The following is a 15,359-nucleotide window of genomic DNA, read 5'->3' as shown; positions in this document are numbered from 1 at the left end:
AAAATGTTTCTCTAAAGTTCCCTTTCGTTTTCTGTTTTTGAAAGGGTTTTCGGGCATGCGGCGTGGACTTGGGGGGAAGTTTAGGTGTGAAAGGGAGGGAGGATGTAGAAACCGTGTTTTTAACCCATCCTTCCTCCGCGAGTTTCTCGGTTTGAGCACAGGCTTTTCTCGAGGGGCAAGTGTTCTGTCTGGGTCACTCCGGAAGCTATGACCAACCCAAAAAGATAAGCCAGACACACCGGTTGAATCCAAACACAGTTTTATAATGGTAAAGAGAAAAGAAGCCAACAGAAAATGTCCTTACAGGTCAGGAAAGCACTGGAACTCCAAAAGAAACACGGAAGCAATTGTTCATACAGAAAAACAGGATCCTTAATGCCAAACGAGGCTGTTGAACTAACAGACACAAACCTCCCACCGGTCTCCAAGGCTGCTGGGCCACGAGCCAGGAACAAAAACGCTGAGAGAAAACGCAGATAACACCAACTCCCCTTTGATAACACTCCACGCTACCGAAAGGGTTCGCATGCCTTATAAACCTTTCCCTGCTAATGAGGACCGCACCCAACCCTCAGGTGCTCCTCATTCAGCGCTGATAATATCTACGCAGTTGAGTTCTCCTTTGAGCTATGCGTCTCTGTCGCATACTAATGATTAGATTAGATTAGATTTATTGGATTTATATGCCGCCCCTCTCCGCAAACTCGGGGCGGCTCACAACAATAATAAAAACAGTACATAGTAATAAAGCCAATGCCCACCAATCTAATTACAATTTTAAATTAAAAAATTTCATAAAACAATCCCAATATATATAAAAAACAGGCACAGAGTCAATCAATCAAAGGGCAAAACAACATGGGCAAGGGGGAGATGTTTTAGTTCCCCCATGCTTGATGACAGAGGTGAGTTTTTAAGGAGTTTACGAAAGGCAGGGAGGGTGGGGGCAATCCTAGTCTCAGGGGGGAGCTGGTTCCAGAGGGTCGGAGCCCCCACAGAGAAGGCTCTTCCCCTGGGTCCCGCCAGACGACATTGTTTAGCCAACGGGACCCAAAGAAGGCCGACTCTGTGGGACCTAACTGGTCGCTGGGATTCGTGCGGCAGGAAGCTGTCCCCGAAGATATTCTGGTCCGGTGCCATGAAGGGCTTGATAGCTTGTGCTTCGTCATCCAGGAACTCCAGAGAATCCAAGCTACTTGCTTGAGATAGCCCTTCCCCAGGGCTCCCAGGCCTTGCTTCATTGTCACTTTCTTGACTGCTGTCTCCACTGTCTGGCTGCAAAGAACTCTCCCCTCCGCTCTCAGACTCCCCCGGGCATGGAGCCAGCAGAGACGCAGCTGGTCTTTGATCTGGCTCAGGCTGAACCACAACAGCAATGCATTTAGCTATTGTGGGAAATGTTCGTATGACTGTTGTGTAGCGGGAAGCCAGCGGAAGAGAACAAGCAGGGCCAGTGGTTGGTAGAAGGTTAGAGAGGCGAAGGGCAGGAACGCTGCTGCCCTGCGTCGCGAAATCGTTTTAGTTTATGGAGAGGATATAACGTCAAGGCAGCATCTTCACAATTAGAAGATACATTAAGGGAGGGTAGTACTTTCGGAAGGTCCCATGTGGGGAAGCGGGGGCATGACAGGCGGGTGAGTGTTGGAGACGCCCTTGAGGAATCTGGACACTAGGGGAATGTGCGCCAGGGATGGACAGGTGCCACAGACAATGATGGTTGAGAGAGCTGACAGTCCCCTATTGAGGCCCTGCTTGGACCTTGGAAAGAGGGATATTGATAGACGACGGGTCTTGTTCCTTGCACCAAGCACAAAACGTTCGCCAGGTAGAGGAACAGATGCGCTCCAGGGACGGTTTTCAGGCCCTGGGTATCTAGTCAATGATGTCATTGGCAAAGTCCTGGCTTCTTAAGACGCTCAAAAGCCAGGCGGTCAAGCAGAACCAGCCGGGTCTGGGTGGAGTCCTCTCCACCCCTCGCCCGTGGCCGGCAGAACTTCCTCCTGAGCGTTGTTGCCCAGTGGGAGACAAAGCGCTAGGGTGGGGGTGTCAGTCTGTCCCTCCTGCCTCCCCCCCAACCAAAAACTTAAAGCTTTGCAGCAGCCGCCGCAGGCACTTTACATAAATCCCTGTTGTTGTCTTGCTTGTGTCAATGTTGCAAATCGCATCCGAGAAATAAATCAGGGTTCTCTTTTGTGCAAGTTCCAATTTCTTAACAGGGCCATGTTAGCGCAACCAGAGAAGCCTGAATCTAAAGATCTAAAATCTAAAAATCTGAGAGCATCTGCACCAAAGACAAATTCCTTGTGTGTGCAATCACATTATTATTATTATTATTATTATTATTATTATTATTATTATTATTATTATTATTGAATAGAATAGAATTTTATTGGCCAAGTGTGATTAGACACACAAGGAATTTGTCTTTGGTGCAGATGCTCTCAGCGTACATTATTATTATTATTATTATTTATTAGATTTGTATGCCGCCCCTCTCCGTAGACTCGGGGCGGCTCACAACACAATAAAACAATTCATAACAAATCTAATAATTTACAATTTAAAATATTTTAAAAACCCCATTATTAAGCAGACATACATACAAACATAACATACATAAATTGTATAAGCCCAGGGGAGATGTCTCAATTCCCCCATGCCTGACGACAAAGGTGGGTTTTGAGGAGTTTACGAAAGGCAAGGAGGGTAGGGGTAGTTCTAATCTCTGGGGGGAGCTGGTTCTAGAGAGTCGGGGCCGCCACAGAGAAGGCTCTTCCCCTGGGGCCCGCCAACCGCATTGTTTAGTTGACGGGATCCGGGACCTAATTGGTCGCTGGATTCGTGCAGCAGAAGGCGGTCTCGGAGATATTCTGGTCTGATGCCATGAAGGGCTTTATAGGTCATAACCAACACTTTGAATTGTGACCGGAAATTGATCGGCAACCAATGCAGACTGCAGAGTGTTGGTGTGACATGGGCATATTTAGGGAAGCCCATGATTGCTCTCGCAGCTGCATTCTGCACGATCTGAAGTTTCCGAACACTTTTCAAAGGTCGCCCCATGTAGAGAGCATTACAGTAGTCGAACCTCGAGGTGATGAAGGCATGAGTGACTGTGAGTAGTGAGTCCCGGTCCAAAGGAAAAGATACATTTGTCAAGAATCATGTGGTACAACACTTAATGATTGCCCTAAGGGTCAAATAAGCAATGAAGAAACAATCAATATCAATAAAAATCTTAGAAATTATTAATTATTATCATCATTATTATCATTATCATTATTATTTATTCGATTTGTATGCTGCCCCTCTCTGAAAACTTGGTGTGGCTCACAGGATACAATGTAAAACAGTGAATACAGAGAGAAATCTAATTAATTAAAAAATCCACGTAAGCTAAAAAATCCAATATATTAAAATCAATCAAACAAATTCAGTCGCAGCCATACATCACACCGGAGACGACACACCCAAAAGAAACTAGAGCCTCCTTCAGACAGAGGCTTCCGATCTCAGGGTTTCTAGATTGAGGATATGAAAATTGTTGGTTTTTTATTTAGGGTATCTGCTGTCAAATGGGCCCCGAAAAAAACCTTCCATGGGGGACAATGAGAACTTTCGAGGGCACCCATTCTGGTTGTCTGTCCATCCATCCATCCATCCATCCATCCATCCATCCATCCATCCATCCATCCATCCATCCAACTTTGCTGTACTTTCTCTATTATCTTTTCTATCTTTCTCTGTCTGTCTGAATCTCTTTATCATCTATCTGTCTATCTATCCATCTATCATCTATCTATCTGTATCTATCTGTATCTAATCTCTATGTTTTTATTTTCTCAGTCTATTTCTATACCTATATCTATCATCAATCTATATCTAACTGTGTCTGTCTGTTTCTATCTACCTATATCTATCTATCTATCTATCTATCTATCTATCTATCTATCTATCTATCTATCTATCTATTTATCATCTATATGTGTATCTATCTAATCTCTATTTTTATTTTCTGTCTATATCTATCTGTATATCTATCATCTATGTATATGTGTATCTAATTTCTATATTTTTATTTTCTGTCTATTTCTATAGCTATCTATCTATCTATCTATCATCTATCTATCTATCTATCATCTATCTATCTATCTATCTATCTATCCATCTATCTATCTATCCTTCTATCTATCTATCTATCTTTCTATCTGTCTATCTATCTATCATCTATCTGTCTGTCTGTCTGTCTGTCTATCTATCTATCTATCTATCTATCTATCTATGTACATCTGTGTATGTTTACCTACCTAATCTCTCTCTGTCTGTCTGTCTGTCTAATCTGTTTCTTTCTATCTATCTATCTATCTATCTATCTATCTATCTATCTATCATCTATGTATCCTTCTACCTACCTACCTACCTACCTACCTATCTATCTATCTATCTATCTATCTCTATTTATCTATCTCTCTGTTTCTGTCTCTCTATCCATCTATCAATCAAATCCATTAAATCTATCATCTATTGATCTATAAAACTATCATCTATTTTATGTGTCATCTGTCTATTATATTTATGAACTCCCCATCTCCCTCACAGAGTGTCTCTGGTCCAGTTTACAATAAAGCATTAAAAGTATAAAAACCTTTTATGTAACATTCAAAAGGTGAAAAACGCCCTTCAGAGCCCCCAACCAGCCCCTATGGCTGCGTGCTCCACTCTGTCCCACCCTTCCCGGTTCTCACCCAGTTCTGGCGAAGTTGGTCCAATAAGCAATCATGTCTTTGGAGAGCTTCCTGTGCCGGGGCTTGTAACCCAACGGGGTAGCAAACGGCTTGCCGAAGACATACTGGATATCATCGGCATGATCTGCCCCTACCCAGGCGGGGTAGATGAAGGGCATTCGCGAGGGCTCGGAGAAGACATAGCTGTAGGTCTTGCTGCTTCTGGAATAAGCAAAGCAGAAAAGTTTTGAATGGTGAGAGAGGAATCGGCACGCACAGAGGCCTCACTGAAGCCCCGGAGTGCAAAAAAACAGCCCAACAGGCAAACCAGAAGTTCAGGAAAACAGACTTCCGTTTTGCCTGTTGTAGAAACAGAAACATAGAAGATTGACAGCAGAAAAAAGACCTCCTGGTCCATCTAGTCTGCCCTTATACTATTTCTTGTATTTTACCTTAGGATGGATCTATGTTTATCCCAGGCATGTTTAAATACAGTTCCTGTGGATCCACCAACCATGTCTGCTGGAAGTTTGTTCCAAGCATCTACCAGTCTTTCAGTCAAATAATATTTTCTCACGTTGCTTCTGATCTTTCCCCCAACTAACCTCAGATTGTGCCCCCTTGTTCTTGGGTTCACTTTCCCATTAAAAACACTTCCCTCCTGAACCTTAGTTAACCCTTTCACATATTTAAATGTTTCAATCGTGTCCACCCCTTTCCCTTCTGTCCTCCAGACTATACAGATTGAGTTCATGAACTCTTTCCTGATCAGTTTTAGGCGTAAGACCTTCCACCATTTTTGTAGCCCGTCTTTGGACCCGTTCAATTTGATCCATCTCTTTTTGTAGGTGAGGTTTCCAGAACTGAGCACAATATTCCAAATGGGGTCTCACCAGCGCTCTATACAGCAGGATCACAATCTCCCTCTTAGAAACATAGAAACATAGAAGACTGACGGCAGAAAAAGACTTCCTGGTCCATCTAGTCTGCCCTTATACTATTTCCTGTATTTTATCTTACAATGGTTATATGTTTATCCCAGGCATGTTTAAATTCAGTTACTGTGGATTTACCAACCATGTCTGCTGGAAGTTTGTTCCAAGGATCTACTACTCTTTCAGTGAAATAATATTTTCTCACATTGCTTTTGATCTTTCCCCCAACTAACTTCAGATTGTGCCCCCTTGTTCTTGTGTTCACTTTCCTATTAAAAACACTTCCCTCCTGAACCTTATTTAACCCTTTAACATATTTAAATGTTTCGATCATGTTCCCCCCTTTTCCTTCTGTCCTCCAGACTCTACAGATTGAGTTCATGATGTCTTTCCTGATCAGTTTTATGCTTAAGACCTTCCACCATTCTTCCTGTTTGTTATACCTCTAGCTATGCAGCCAAGCATCCTACTTCGCCATCACGGGACTAGAAGATCTCCAAGGTCCCTTCTGGGCCCATGATTCTATGGGAGGCCCATCCAACATGCACGACACGCCCCACCACCACCTCCTCCAAATCCATCGGTCGCTCACTTGGCGTTTGCTTGGTGCAGCTGAAGCGCTTGCTGGGTGGGGACCAGGAACATGTAATCGGTCTCCAGGTCCACCACTGTCCTCTTCATGACCTCTTGGTCCTCTGTGTTGCTCCACACCTGTGTGTACAAGGCGTAGGCCGCGTCTGCTCCTGGAGCGCCCTTCTCCACCGTCAGTCCCTGAATTAACCGGTAGATGTTTTGCCTAACAAAGCAAGAACGAAAGGATCCAGTGTGAGATTTCCATCCAGTTTTAGGAACAATTGTTCTCCCGGTCAGGAAATTTCTCCTTAGCTCTAAGCTGCTCCTGGCCTTAGTCAGTTTCCACCCATTCTTTCTTGTTCTACCCTCAGGGGCTTTGGAGAATAGGTTGACTCCCTCTTCTTTGTGGCAACCCCTGAGATATTGGAAGACTGCTAGGATATTGTTCCCTGCTTCTCTTCTCTAATAGTTTCCTAGGAAGCATCTTCCTTCCTTCCTTCCTTCCTTCCTTCCTTCCTTCCTTCCTTCCTTCCTTCCACTCATTTTTCCTTCTTCCCTTGCCCTTCCTTTCTTCCTTCCTTCCATCCATCCATCCATCCAATTTGTAAACCATTTAGAGAGGGCTGTAAAAGCACTACGAAGCGGTATATAAATCTGTTGCTATCTTCCTTCCTTCCTTCCTTCCTTCCTTCCATCCTTCCTTCCTTCCTTCCTCTCATCTTTCCTTCTTCCCTTGCTCTTCCTTCCTTCCTTCCACTCATCTTTCCTTCTTCCCTTGCCCTTCCTTCCTTCCTTCCTTCCATCCTTCCTTCCTTTCTTCCTCTCATCTTTCCTTCTTCCCTTGCTCTTCCTTCCTTCCTTCCAGTCATCTTTCCTTCTTCTACCCAGGCCATAAATTCGCCGTCACTGGACTAGTACATATTCATGAGGGGGGGGAAACTTTATCTTTTTAACTGGGTTTGCCCAACGCAAGATATGGGCCACCCACTTCTTCGAAAATAAGACGTATTGGTAATTGACGTCGAAGGACAAAAAACAATCTGGCTAGTTCCAGAAACCAAATTTAAACCATGAATACACAATCACAGCCCAGACAACCATCTTATTATTTTGCACTTTGGGACAAGCAAGCATCCCTTTTGAAAACATTGAACTAGGGGTGGCAGCGGAAGGAAAGAGTTCCTGTAACTGAGAAAGAAGGAAACAGTTTCAATTTTGGGTCAATTACTTTTCCTTTCAGGAGGCTGAGACCTCATGTATCAAAAACTCCTCCATTTGTATCATTTAAGCAGAATTCTTAGAAAGCAAAGCAAACCAAACCAGTTCTGGACTATTATTATTTTTATTTATTTATTGGACTTGTATGCCGCCCCTCTCTCTGGATTAGGAGTAGCTCACAACACATATAAATATATGTGCAAATAATATATACAAATATATTATTATAGTAATATAATATAATATAGTAATATAATATAGTAAATAATATATATAAATATATTATTAAATATATATACATATATATAAATATATTAAGAAAAATATAATTATATTAATTAGATTTCAGATGTGTTATTGTGTATGTATGTGTATATATATATATACACGTATATAGATATAACTAATTCTGCACAGTGGCCATGCGTCCGAATCTCGATCATGTAACTATGGGGACACGGCAAATGGTCCCAAGTGTGAAAAATCATAAGTCACTTTTTCAATGCCATTACAACTTTGAGTGGTCACTAAATGAACTGTTGAAAGTCGAGGACTGCCTGTATGAGCCCAAATCTCCCTCTGATCTCTTAGTCCTCTGCAAAAATAATAAAAGAGATAATTTAAAAACTGGACCTTTGCAGGGGGGTGGGAAAGCAGCCTCCACCCTGAAAAAAACTAGGGGTGATTGCTGGCTGGTGACACCATGAATACTATTCAAAATGGACACTGATTTTGTGTGTTTGTGTGTGATGAATGGAGAGAGATGATACTTATAGATAGAAACAAACATGGAAGACTGATGGCAGAAAAAAACCTCCTGGTCCATCTAGTCTGCCCTTATACTATTTCCTGTATTTTATCTTAAGATGGATCTATGTTTATCCCAGGCATGTTTCAATTCAGTTACTGTGGATTTACCAACTACATCTGCTGGAAGTTTGTTCCAAGCATCCACTACTCTTTCAGTAAAATAATATTTTCTTTGCCCCAACTAACCTCAGATTGTGCCCCCTTGTATGTATCTATGCATGTAAATAGATGATATCTACATAGACATGTATGGAGATATGTATACTAGATATGTATGATAGATAAGTATTTTGATAGATGATTGGCTGGCTTTAAAAACTGGACCTTTCCAGTGGGGCGGGAAAGCAGCCTCCACCCATGAATACTATTAAAAATGGACAGTAATTTTGTGTGTATGTGTGATATACGTGTGATGTATGTAGAGAGATGATACATATAGATAGAAACATAGAAACATGGAAGACTGACGGCAGAAAAAAACCTCCTGGTCCATCTAGTCTGGCCTTATACTATTTCCTGTATTTTATCTTAGGATGGATCTATGTGTATCCCAGGCATGTTTAAATTCAGTTCCTGTGGATTTACCAACTCACATCTGCTGGAAGTTTGTTACAAGTATCTACTACACTTTTAATAAAATATTTTCTCAGGTTACTTCTGATCTTTCCCCAACTAACCTCAGATTGTGCCACCTTGTATGTATGTATGCATGTAAATAGATGATACCTACATAGACATGTATGGAGATATGTATACTAGATATGTATGATAAATAAGTATTTGGAGAGATGATAGGAGGGATAAATTTTGAGAGAGAAACACATTTTCAATTTTAATGTGGGCCAATGTGCCCACAGAAAAAGTCACAATAAAAATATCTTGTTTTATTTTACAAACTGAAAGGCATGGAGAGGAAGGGGTCCGGCTGTTTTCCAAGGCACCAAAAGGACAGACAAGGAATAAGGGATGGAAGCTGACCAAGGAGAGATTATTCAACCTGGAAATAAGGGGGAACTTTTTGAGGGTGAAACAGAAGTTGCTTGTGGAGGTCGTGAGAGCTCCAACACTTTAAAGAGGAGATTGAATGGCCATTTGTCTGAAATGGTGCGGGGACTCCTGCTTGAGCGGGGTTGGACTAGATGACCCACAAGGTCCCTTCCAGCTCTCGTAGCAAGCTAATTTAAAGCACCTGCCCAGACCGCGTGCCTCCCTCAATCACCCACACCTATGAGGCCAAGCGCCAGGTCCCTTTGCCGCCAAGCGCTCTCCGACCGACCACCCCGGCTGCGATTGGCTGCTTTGGAAACCTGTCCCTCGGATTGGCTGAGCGGCCTCTTCTCCCCCGAGGGGGCGGGACACTTTAAAAACGTCGACGGACTGCTCAGGCTGAGGTACAAGCAGCGCGTGCAGCCGCGTTTCGCTCGTGTTTTTTCCCCTCTCGGAAGAGGAGGCTTCGGGCCGTGCGAGGAACCCGTCTCTCCCCACGGCGCCCCCGCAGCCCAAGGCTTCGCAGATGGAGACCGCGATGGGTGCCTCTCGCACGGTGAGATAATCCTGCCTTGAGGCTCTTAGACGTTGTGGGACGCTGGGGGAGCTAATGCATATAGGGAGTAAAGAAGTAACTTGTGCTAGTACTTGTATATAAATATTGTATCTTTGTATACCATGACGCTGGGGAGTAAAAAAGGCAACTGGAGTAATTTTAGTTGATTCTCAGAGAGTAAGGAAGGCACCTGAGGTAAATTTTTACCATGCTGTGTATTTTCTCAGGAGTAAAAAACACCACTGGTGGTTGAGGTGTATCTTATTTAAAGGACTCCCAACCCCACAGCTCACCTATGGGGAATCATGTCAGTCCCACGATGTGAGTTTCCCACAGGGAAATTTGGCAAATTTCTAGGTCCTGGATAATTTGAACCAAGGCTGGAGTTTTTAGGAGTAAAATATGGATGGAATCTGTAATCTCAGCTGTGTTCTATTCAACTGTAATTTGAATTCTGAATAATTTACTGGTGGAAGCTGAGTTAATCTCTGCCAAGTCCTATTGAAAGGACCAAACCATCACAGAGAAGTCATAATTAAAAATAGCTTTAAAACAGGTAAAGGTAAAATTTATTTTAGGAACTGACCTTGCTTTCAGGAATAAAGTGATTCCCCCCCCCCTAATTTCAGTCAAGGCTCAAATTTACTTGGCCACATAAAGTAGTACATAAACATATAGAGGGCTAGCTAATTCAAGTAAAGGCAAAAGTTATACAAGTCCAGGAGCTGACCCTTGCTTTCAGGAATTAAAGCCAAATATTGGGATTGAGGTAATTCTAGCCAAGGCTCAAGTTGTTAAACAAAACATGTAGAGGACTAGCTACTTCAAGCAACTAATGGCAAAAGTTACCTAAAATTAAGTCATGTCTGGGAAGTGACCTGACTCTCTTGCAGGAACTAGGGGGGTGGGGATGACACTAAGGCAATTTTAGGGATGCCTTCCTGTTCCTAGAGAGTAACAGAAACTCCTGTAGTTGGAGGTCATATCTTTGGGAACAGTAAAAATCAGGGGTCTGAATTATTCTCAAGGACACAACATTCAAATTCATTCCATCTTGCCTCCTTTCACTCGTAGGAGCATAGAAGCACCTTTTTAAAATTGATGAATTGGTTTTCTAGTTCCTGAACATCGGGTGGTCATTTGGTGATGTTGATGATGATGATGATGATGATGATGATTATTATTATTATTGTTATTATTATTTCAAAGGCACTCTACGTGAAGGAAATCATGACAGATAAGCAGTCGAAGACATCAAAGGTAGGTCAGGTTGAATTCACTTTCCAGTGTTGTATTTAACCAAAAAGCCTGACAAATATTATTGCCAACATGTGGTTTATTACTGCAAAAAACTTTGGGCCTTGCTAAAAGCTTTCCCTAAATCTAAGAATGCTTTAATGATTTTTTTTGTGGGGAGGGGATATAAAGTAATAATGGTTAAAAATATAACAAAAGTATCTAAAACATATAAACAATTTTTGATGTGAGATGATTTTAGCTATTGTCGGTGGTGGAACCAGAGCGGCCCCCATGGTTTTCCAACCCTGCGCAGTGATGCCTGAGCTGCCAGGCAGGAGGACCACCGCGGTTGGAGTGCTGGGTCTGTGGAAGAATGGGGAAGCGACTAAGGTGGGCGAGAGGGACGAGGAAGAATCAGAAAAGCTTCGCCCTCTTTGCCTTATAACCATTCCAGAAACTATCAAGTTTCTTCTTGAAAAACCTCCAGCGTTGGAGGACCCCATAATCAACCATGTCAAAAAAGTCATAAATTACCATAACATTTTATTTATTCATGATTTATGTACTACATTCATTGGGGTGTGTGTATGTGTGTCCCCTTCCCATCTTGCCCTAAGCAAGACTTGCAGTGACCGCCAAGAAAAGCTGGTTGATTAGCAGCCTTTCAAACTCCTTGCCACAAGAAGGAAGCCCTGGTTAGCTAACAAATAAGTTTCAGCAGGTTTTTTTTAAATCCACAGGGGTTGGTTGGTTGGTAGAATGAAAAAGGATCCAATAGATTCCAGCAATTCATGGGCACCAACTCAGTCTGGGAGGCCCTGTCATCTTCACACAGGGTTTTCACATATTTTTCAGGAAACGGGACATTCCCTTGGTAGCTTGTGTGTCTTTGCGAGGTCAGGTTGTGGCTTTGGCCTTCATGGCTTGTCGGTGGGAAGGAAACGTCACAATATCACAAGAGGCAGATTGTAGTTTAATCCTCCTCGCCCGGTGGCTGTCCTAAAAAGAAATACACACTTGTGCGTGATTCAGAATAACAGGGTTGGAAGGGAGCCTGGAGGTTTTCTAGACCACCCCCTGCTCAGGCAGGAAAGGAAACCCTGCCTACACCATTGATGGAAGCTACCGGTAATGAAGGAGAGAAGCAACCTAGAAGGGGTTGGACTAGAAGACCTCCAAGGTCCCTTCCGGCTCTTTTCTGATTGTGTTAGGTCCAGGAAATTATCCATTTTAACTTTCTCTCTCTCTCTCATCTGCCTGCCTGTCTACCTCTATCTATCTATCTATCTATCTATCTATCTATCTATCTATCTATCTATCTATCTATCTCTATCCATCTATTCATCTATATCTGTCTGTCTGTCTGTCTATCTATCTTCTCTCTCTCTATCTATCTATCTATTTATCTTCTCTATCTATCTATCTATCTCATCTATCTATCTATCTATCTATCTATCTATCTATCCATATCTATTTATCCATCTATCCATGTCTGTCTGTCTGTCTATCTATCTTCTATCTCTGTCTCTGTTTCTCTCTCTATGTTCTCTATCTTCTCTATCTATCTATCTATCTATCTATCTATCTATCTATCTATCTATCTACCTACCTACGTACCTACCTACCTACCTACGTACCTACCTATCTTATTGTTATTCTCCCTCTCTTTCTCGTATTTGTAATAATAAACTTCAAAATTCAATGTTTGTATTATATAAACAGTGTTGTCTGAGTAAGTTGTTTTAAAACATGGTGATAATAATATTCATAATAATAATATAACAACAACAAGAATAATAGTGTTTGCTTATCCATAGCCATTATAATTTTTTAAGTGCATACTGTACATCCCATAGATTGTATACTGGGGCATCTGAATGCTAAGAGAGACATGAGATAAATCCCTCGCAAAACTAGAAAACTAGCAAGTGAGGGAACAGCTCACCTTTTATACATGGTATGTTTGTGTGTATGTCTGCTCTTAATAATGGTGTTTTTACTGTTTTTTAAATTATTAGGTTTGTTTTTACATTGTCTTTATTATTGCTGTGAGCCGCCCCAAGTCTACGGAGAGGGGCGGCATTCAAATCTAATAAATGAATGAATGAATGAATGAATAAATAAATAAATAAATAAAAATAAAGTTCCACCCGGGCCATAAATTCGCCGTCACTGGACTAGTACATATGCACGAGGGGGGGAACCTTTATCTTTTTAACTGGGTTTGCCCAACGCAAGATATGGGCCACCCACTTCTTTGAAAATAAGCCGTATTGGTAATTGACATCGAAGGAGAAAAAACAATGTGGATAGTTCCAGAAACCAAATTTAAACCATGAATACACAATCACAGCCCAGACAACCATCTTATTATTTTGCACTTTGGGACAAGCAAGCATCCCTTTTGAAAAGATTGAACTAGGGGTGGCAGCGGAAGGAAAGAGTTCCTGTAACTGAGAAAGAAGGAAACAGTTTCAATTTTGGGTCAATTTCTTTCCCTTTCAGGAGGCTGAGACCTCATGTATCAAAAACTCCTCCATTTGCATCATTTAAGTAGAATTCTTAGAAAGCAAAGCAAAGCAAACCAGTTCTGGATTATTTTTATTTTTATTTATTTGTTGGACTTGTATGCCGCCCCTCTCTGTGGAGTAGGAGTAACTCACAACACATATAAATATATGTGCAAATAATATATACAAATATATTATTATAGTAATATAATATAATGTAGTAATATAATATAGTAAATAATATATATAAATATATTATTAAATATATATACATAGATATAAATATATTAAGAAAAATATAATTATATTAATTAGATTTCAGATGTGTTATTGTGTATGTATGTGTATATATATATATGTATATAGATATAGATAGAAATAGATCTATCCTAGTCTCCCTTAATTTTCAAATTCAGCAAAAAAAGTGACATATATACTGTATATAAATGAAGATTGTTCTGAGTTCGGGATATGCACCATGTAATATTTTGAGTGTCTATGCCACGTTTCGGTGAAATCACATTCACCATCATCAGACTGGAGTTATAAGCTTCGTGTTGCTGTAAATATGAAATGTTTGCAACTGCCATTTGTTCCTTATATATAGTGTTGGGGGTGGAGATTAGGTTTGAATGTAGCAAATAGATATATATATGTACATTCAGACACACACATATACATTCATACATACATACATACATACATACATACATATATACATACATACATAATAACACATCTGAAATTTAATTAATATAATTATATTATTTTCTTAAAAAGAAACGGGGGGGGGGGAATAACACATTCAATATTTGTACCACACAATAAAACCAAGGGGTGCTTCACAATATTGTAACAAGTCCAAAGTATGTATTTCCTAAAGTGTATAAAAATTATATATTTTTTAATTAAGACATTTGCAGATTTTCTTTAAACAATGTGTACTTGGGTGGGGGGGCAACCTTTTGGAAGAAGGGATGATTCCTATCAACACCCCCATCCTTGAAGTGGATGATGGGACTTGTCATCCAAGGCATCCCCAGTCCAAGGCAGCCCTTGAGCTATGACCACAATTGAGCCCAAAATCTACATTGTTAAGTGAAATATTTCTTAAGTGAGCTCTGCCCCATTTTACGACCTTTCTTTCCACCGTTGTTAAGTGAATCACAGCAATTGTTAAGTAAATAGCATGGCTGTTAAATGAATTTGACTTCTTCATTGACTTTGATTGGCAGAAGGCTGCAAAAATGTGATCACATGACCCCGGGACACTACAATCGTCATAAATATGAATCAGTGGCCATGCGCCTGAATCTCGATCACGTAACTATGGGGACGCTGCAAATGGTCACAAGTGTGAAAAAATCATGTCACTTTTTCAATGCCATTGTAACTTGGAATGGTCACTAAATGAACTGTGGTAAGTCAAGGACTGCCTGTATGAGCCCAAATCTCCCTCTGATCTCTTAGTCCTCTGCAAAAATAATAAAAGAGATAATTTAAAAACTGGACCTTTGCAGTGGGGTGGGAAAGCAGCCTCCACCCTGAAAAAAACTAGTTACTTGAGCCTTTCAATCAAAAGGGGTGATTGCTGGCTGGAGGCACCATGAATACTATTCAAAATGGACAGTAATTGTGTGTGTCTTTGTGTGTGATGTATGGAGAGAGATGATACATATAGATAGAAACAAACATGAAAGACTGATGGCAGAAAAAAAAAACCTCCTGGTCCATCTAGTCTGCCCTTATACTATTTCCTGTATTTTATCTTAGGATGGATCTATGTTTATCCCAGGCATGTTTCAAT

At 41.1% G+C, this 15,359-nt stretch overlaps 1 protein-coding gene and 1 pseudogene across 1 annotated transcript; both read right to left on the bottom strand.

The window, feature by feature from the left end:
* Positions 1-528, bottom strand: part of LOC139156077 (bile salt-activated lipase-like) — an 8,398-nt pseudogene extending 7,870 nt beyond the window's left edge.
* A 2,536-nt stretch (positions 529-3,064) lies between these two features.
* Positions 3,065-10,965, bottom strand: LOC139156076 (bile salt-activated lipase-like). The gene is made up of 4 exons (XM_070731406.1): positions 10,892-10,965; positions 6,252-6,455; positions 4,746-4,946; positions 3,065-3,190 (listed from the first exon to the last, which is right to left on the bottom strand). Exons 2-4 carry the CDS (start codon positions 6,338-6,340, stop codon positions 3,163-3,165), a joined length of 318 nt encoding a protein of 105 aa, XP_070587507.1. The 5' UTR covers positions 6,341-6,455; positions 10,892-10,965; the 3' UTR covers positions 3,065-3,162.
* Between the last annotated feature and the right edge of the window lie 4,394 nt (positions 10,966-15,359).

This window comes from Erythrolamprus reginae, unplaced genomic scaffold (genome assembly GCF_031021105.1).
Source record: "Erythrolamprus reginae isolate rEryReg1 unplaced genomic scaffold, rEryReg1.hap1 scaffold_264, whole genome shotgun sequence".
Lineage (NCBI taxonomy): Eukaryota > Metazoa > Chordata > Lepidosauria > Squamata > Dipsadidae > Erythrolamprus > Erythrolamprus reginae.
Note: the sequence above shows the minus strand (reverse complement) of the source record. Positions and strands in the feature narration are given on the sequence as shown.

Excerpts from the sequence above, each read along its gene's own strand:
- LOC139156076 (XM_070731406.1), bottom strand. The coding sequence starts at position 6,340 with ATGAAGAGGACAGTGGTGGACCTGGAGACCGATTACATGTTCCTGGTC. Across the intron at positions 4,947-6,251 it reads CTGCACCAAGCAAACGCCAA|AAGCAGCAAGACCTACAGCT; the intron begins GTGAGCGACCGA and ends TGCTTATTCCAG. Across the intron at positions 3,191-4,745 it reads ACCAACTTCGCCAGAACTGG|GGCAATCATTAAGTGTTGTA; the intron begins GTGAGAACCGGG and ends TTTGACCCTTAG.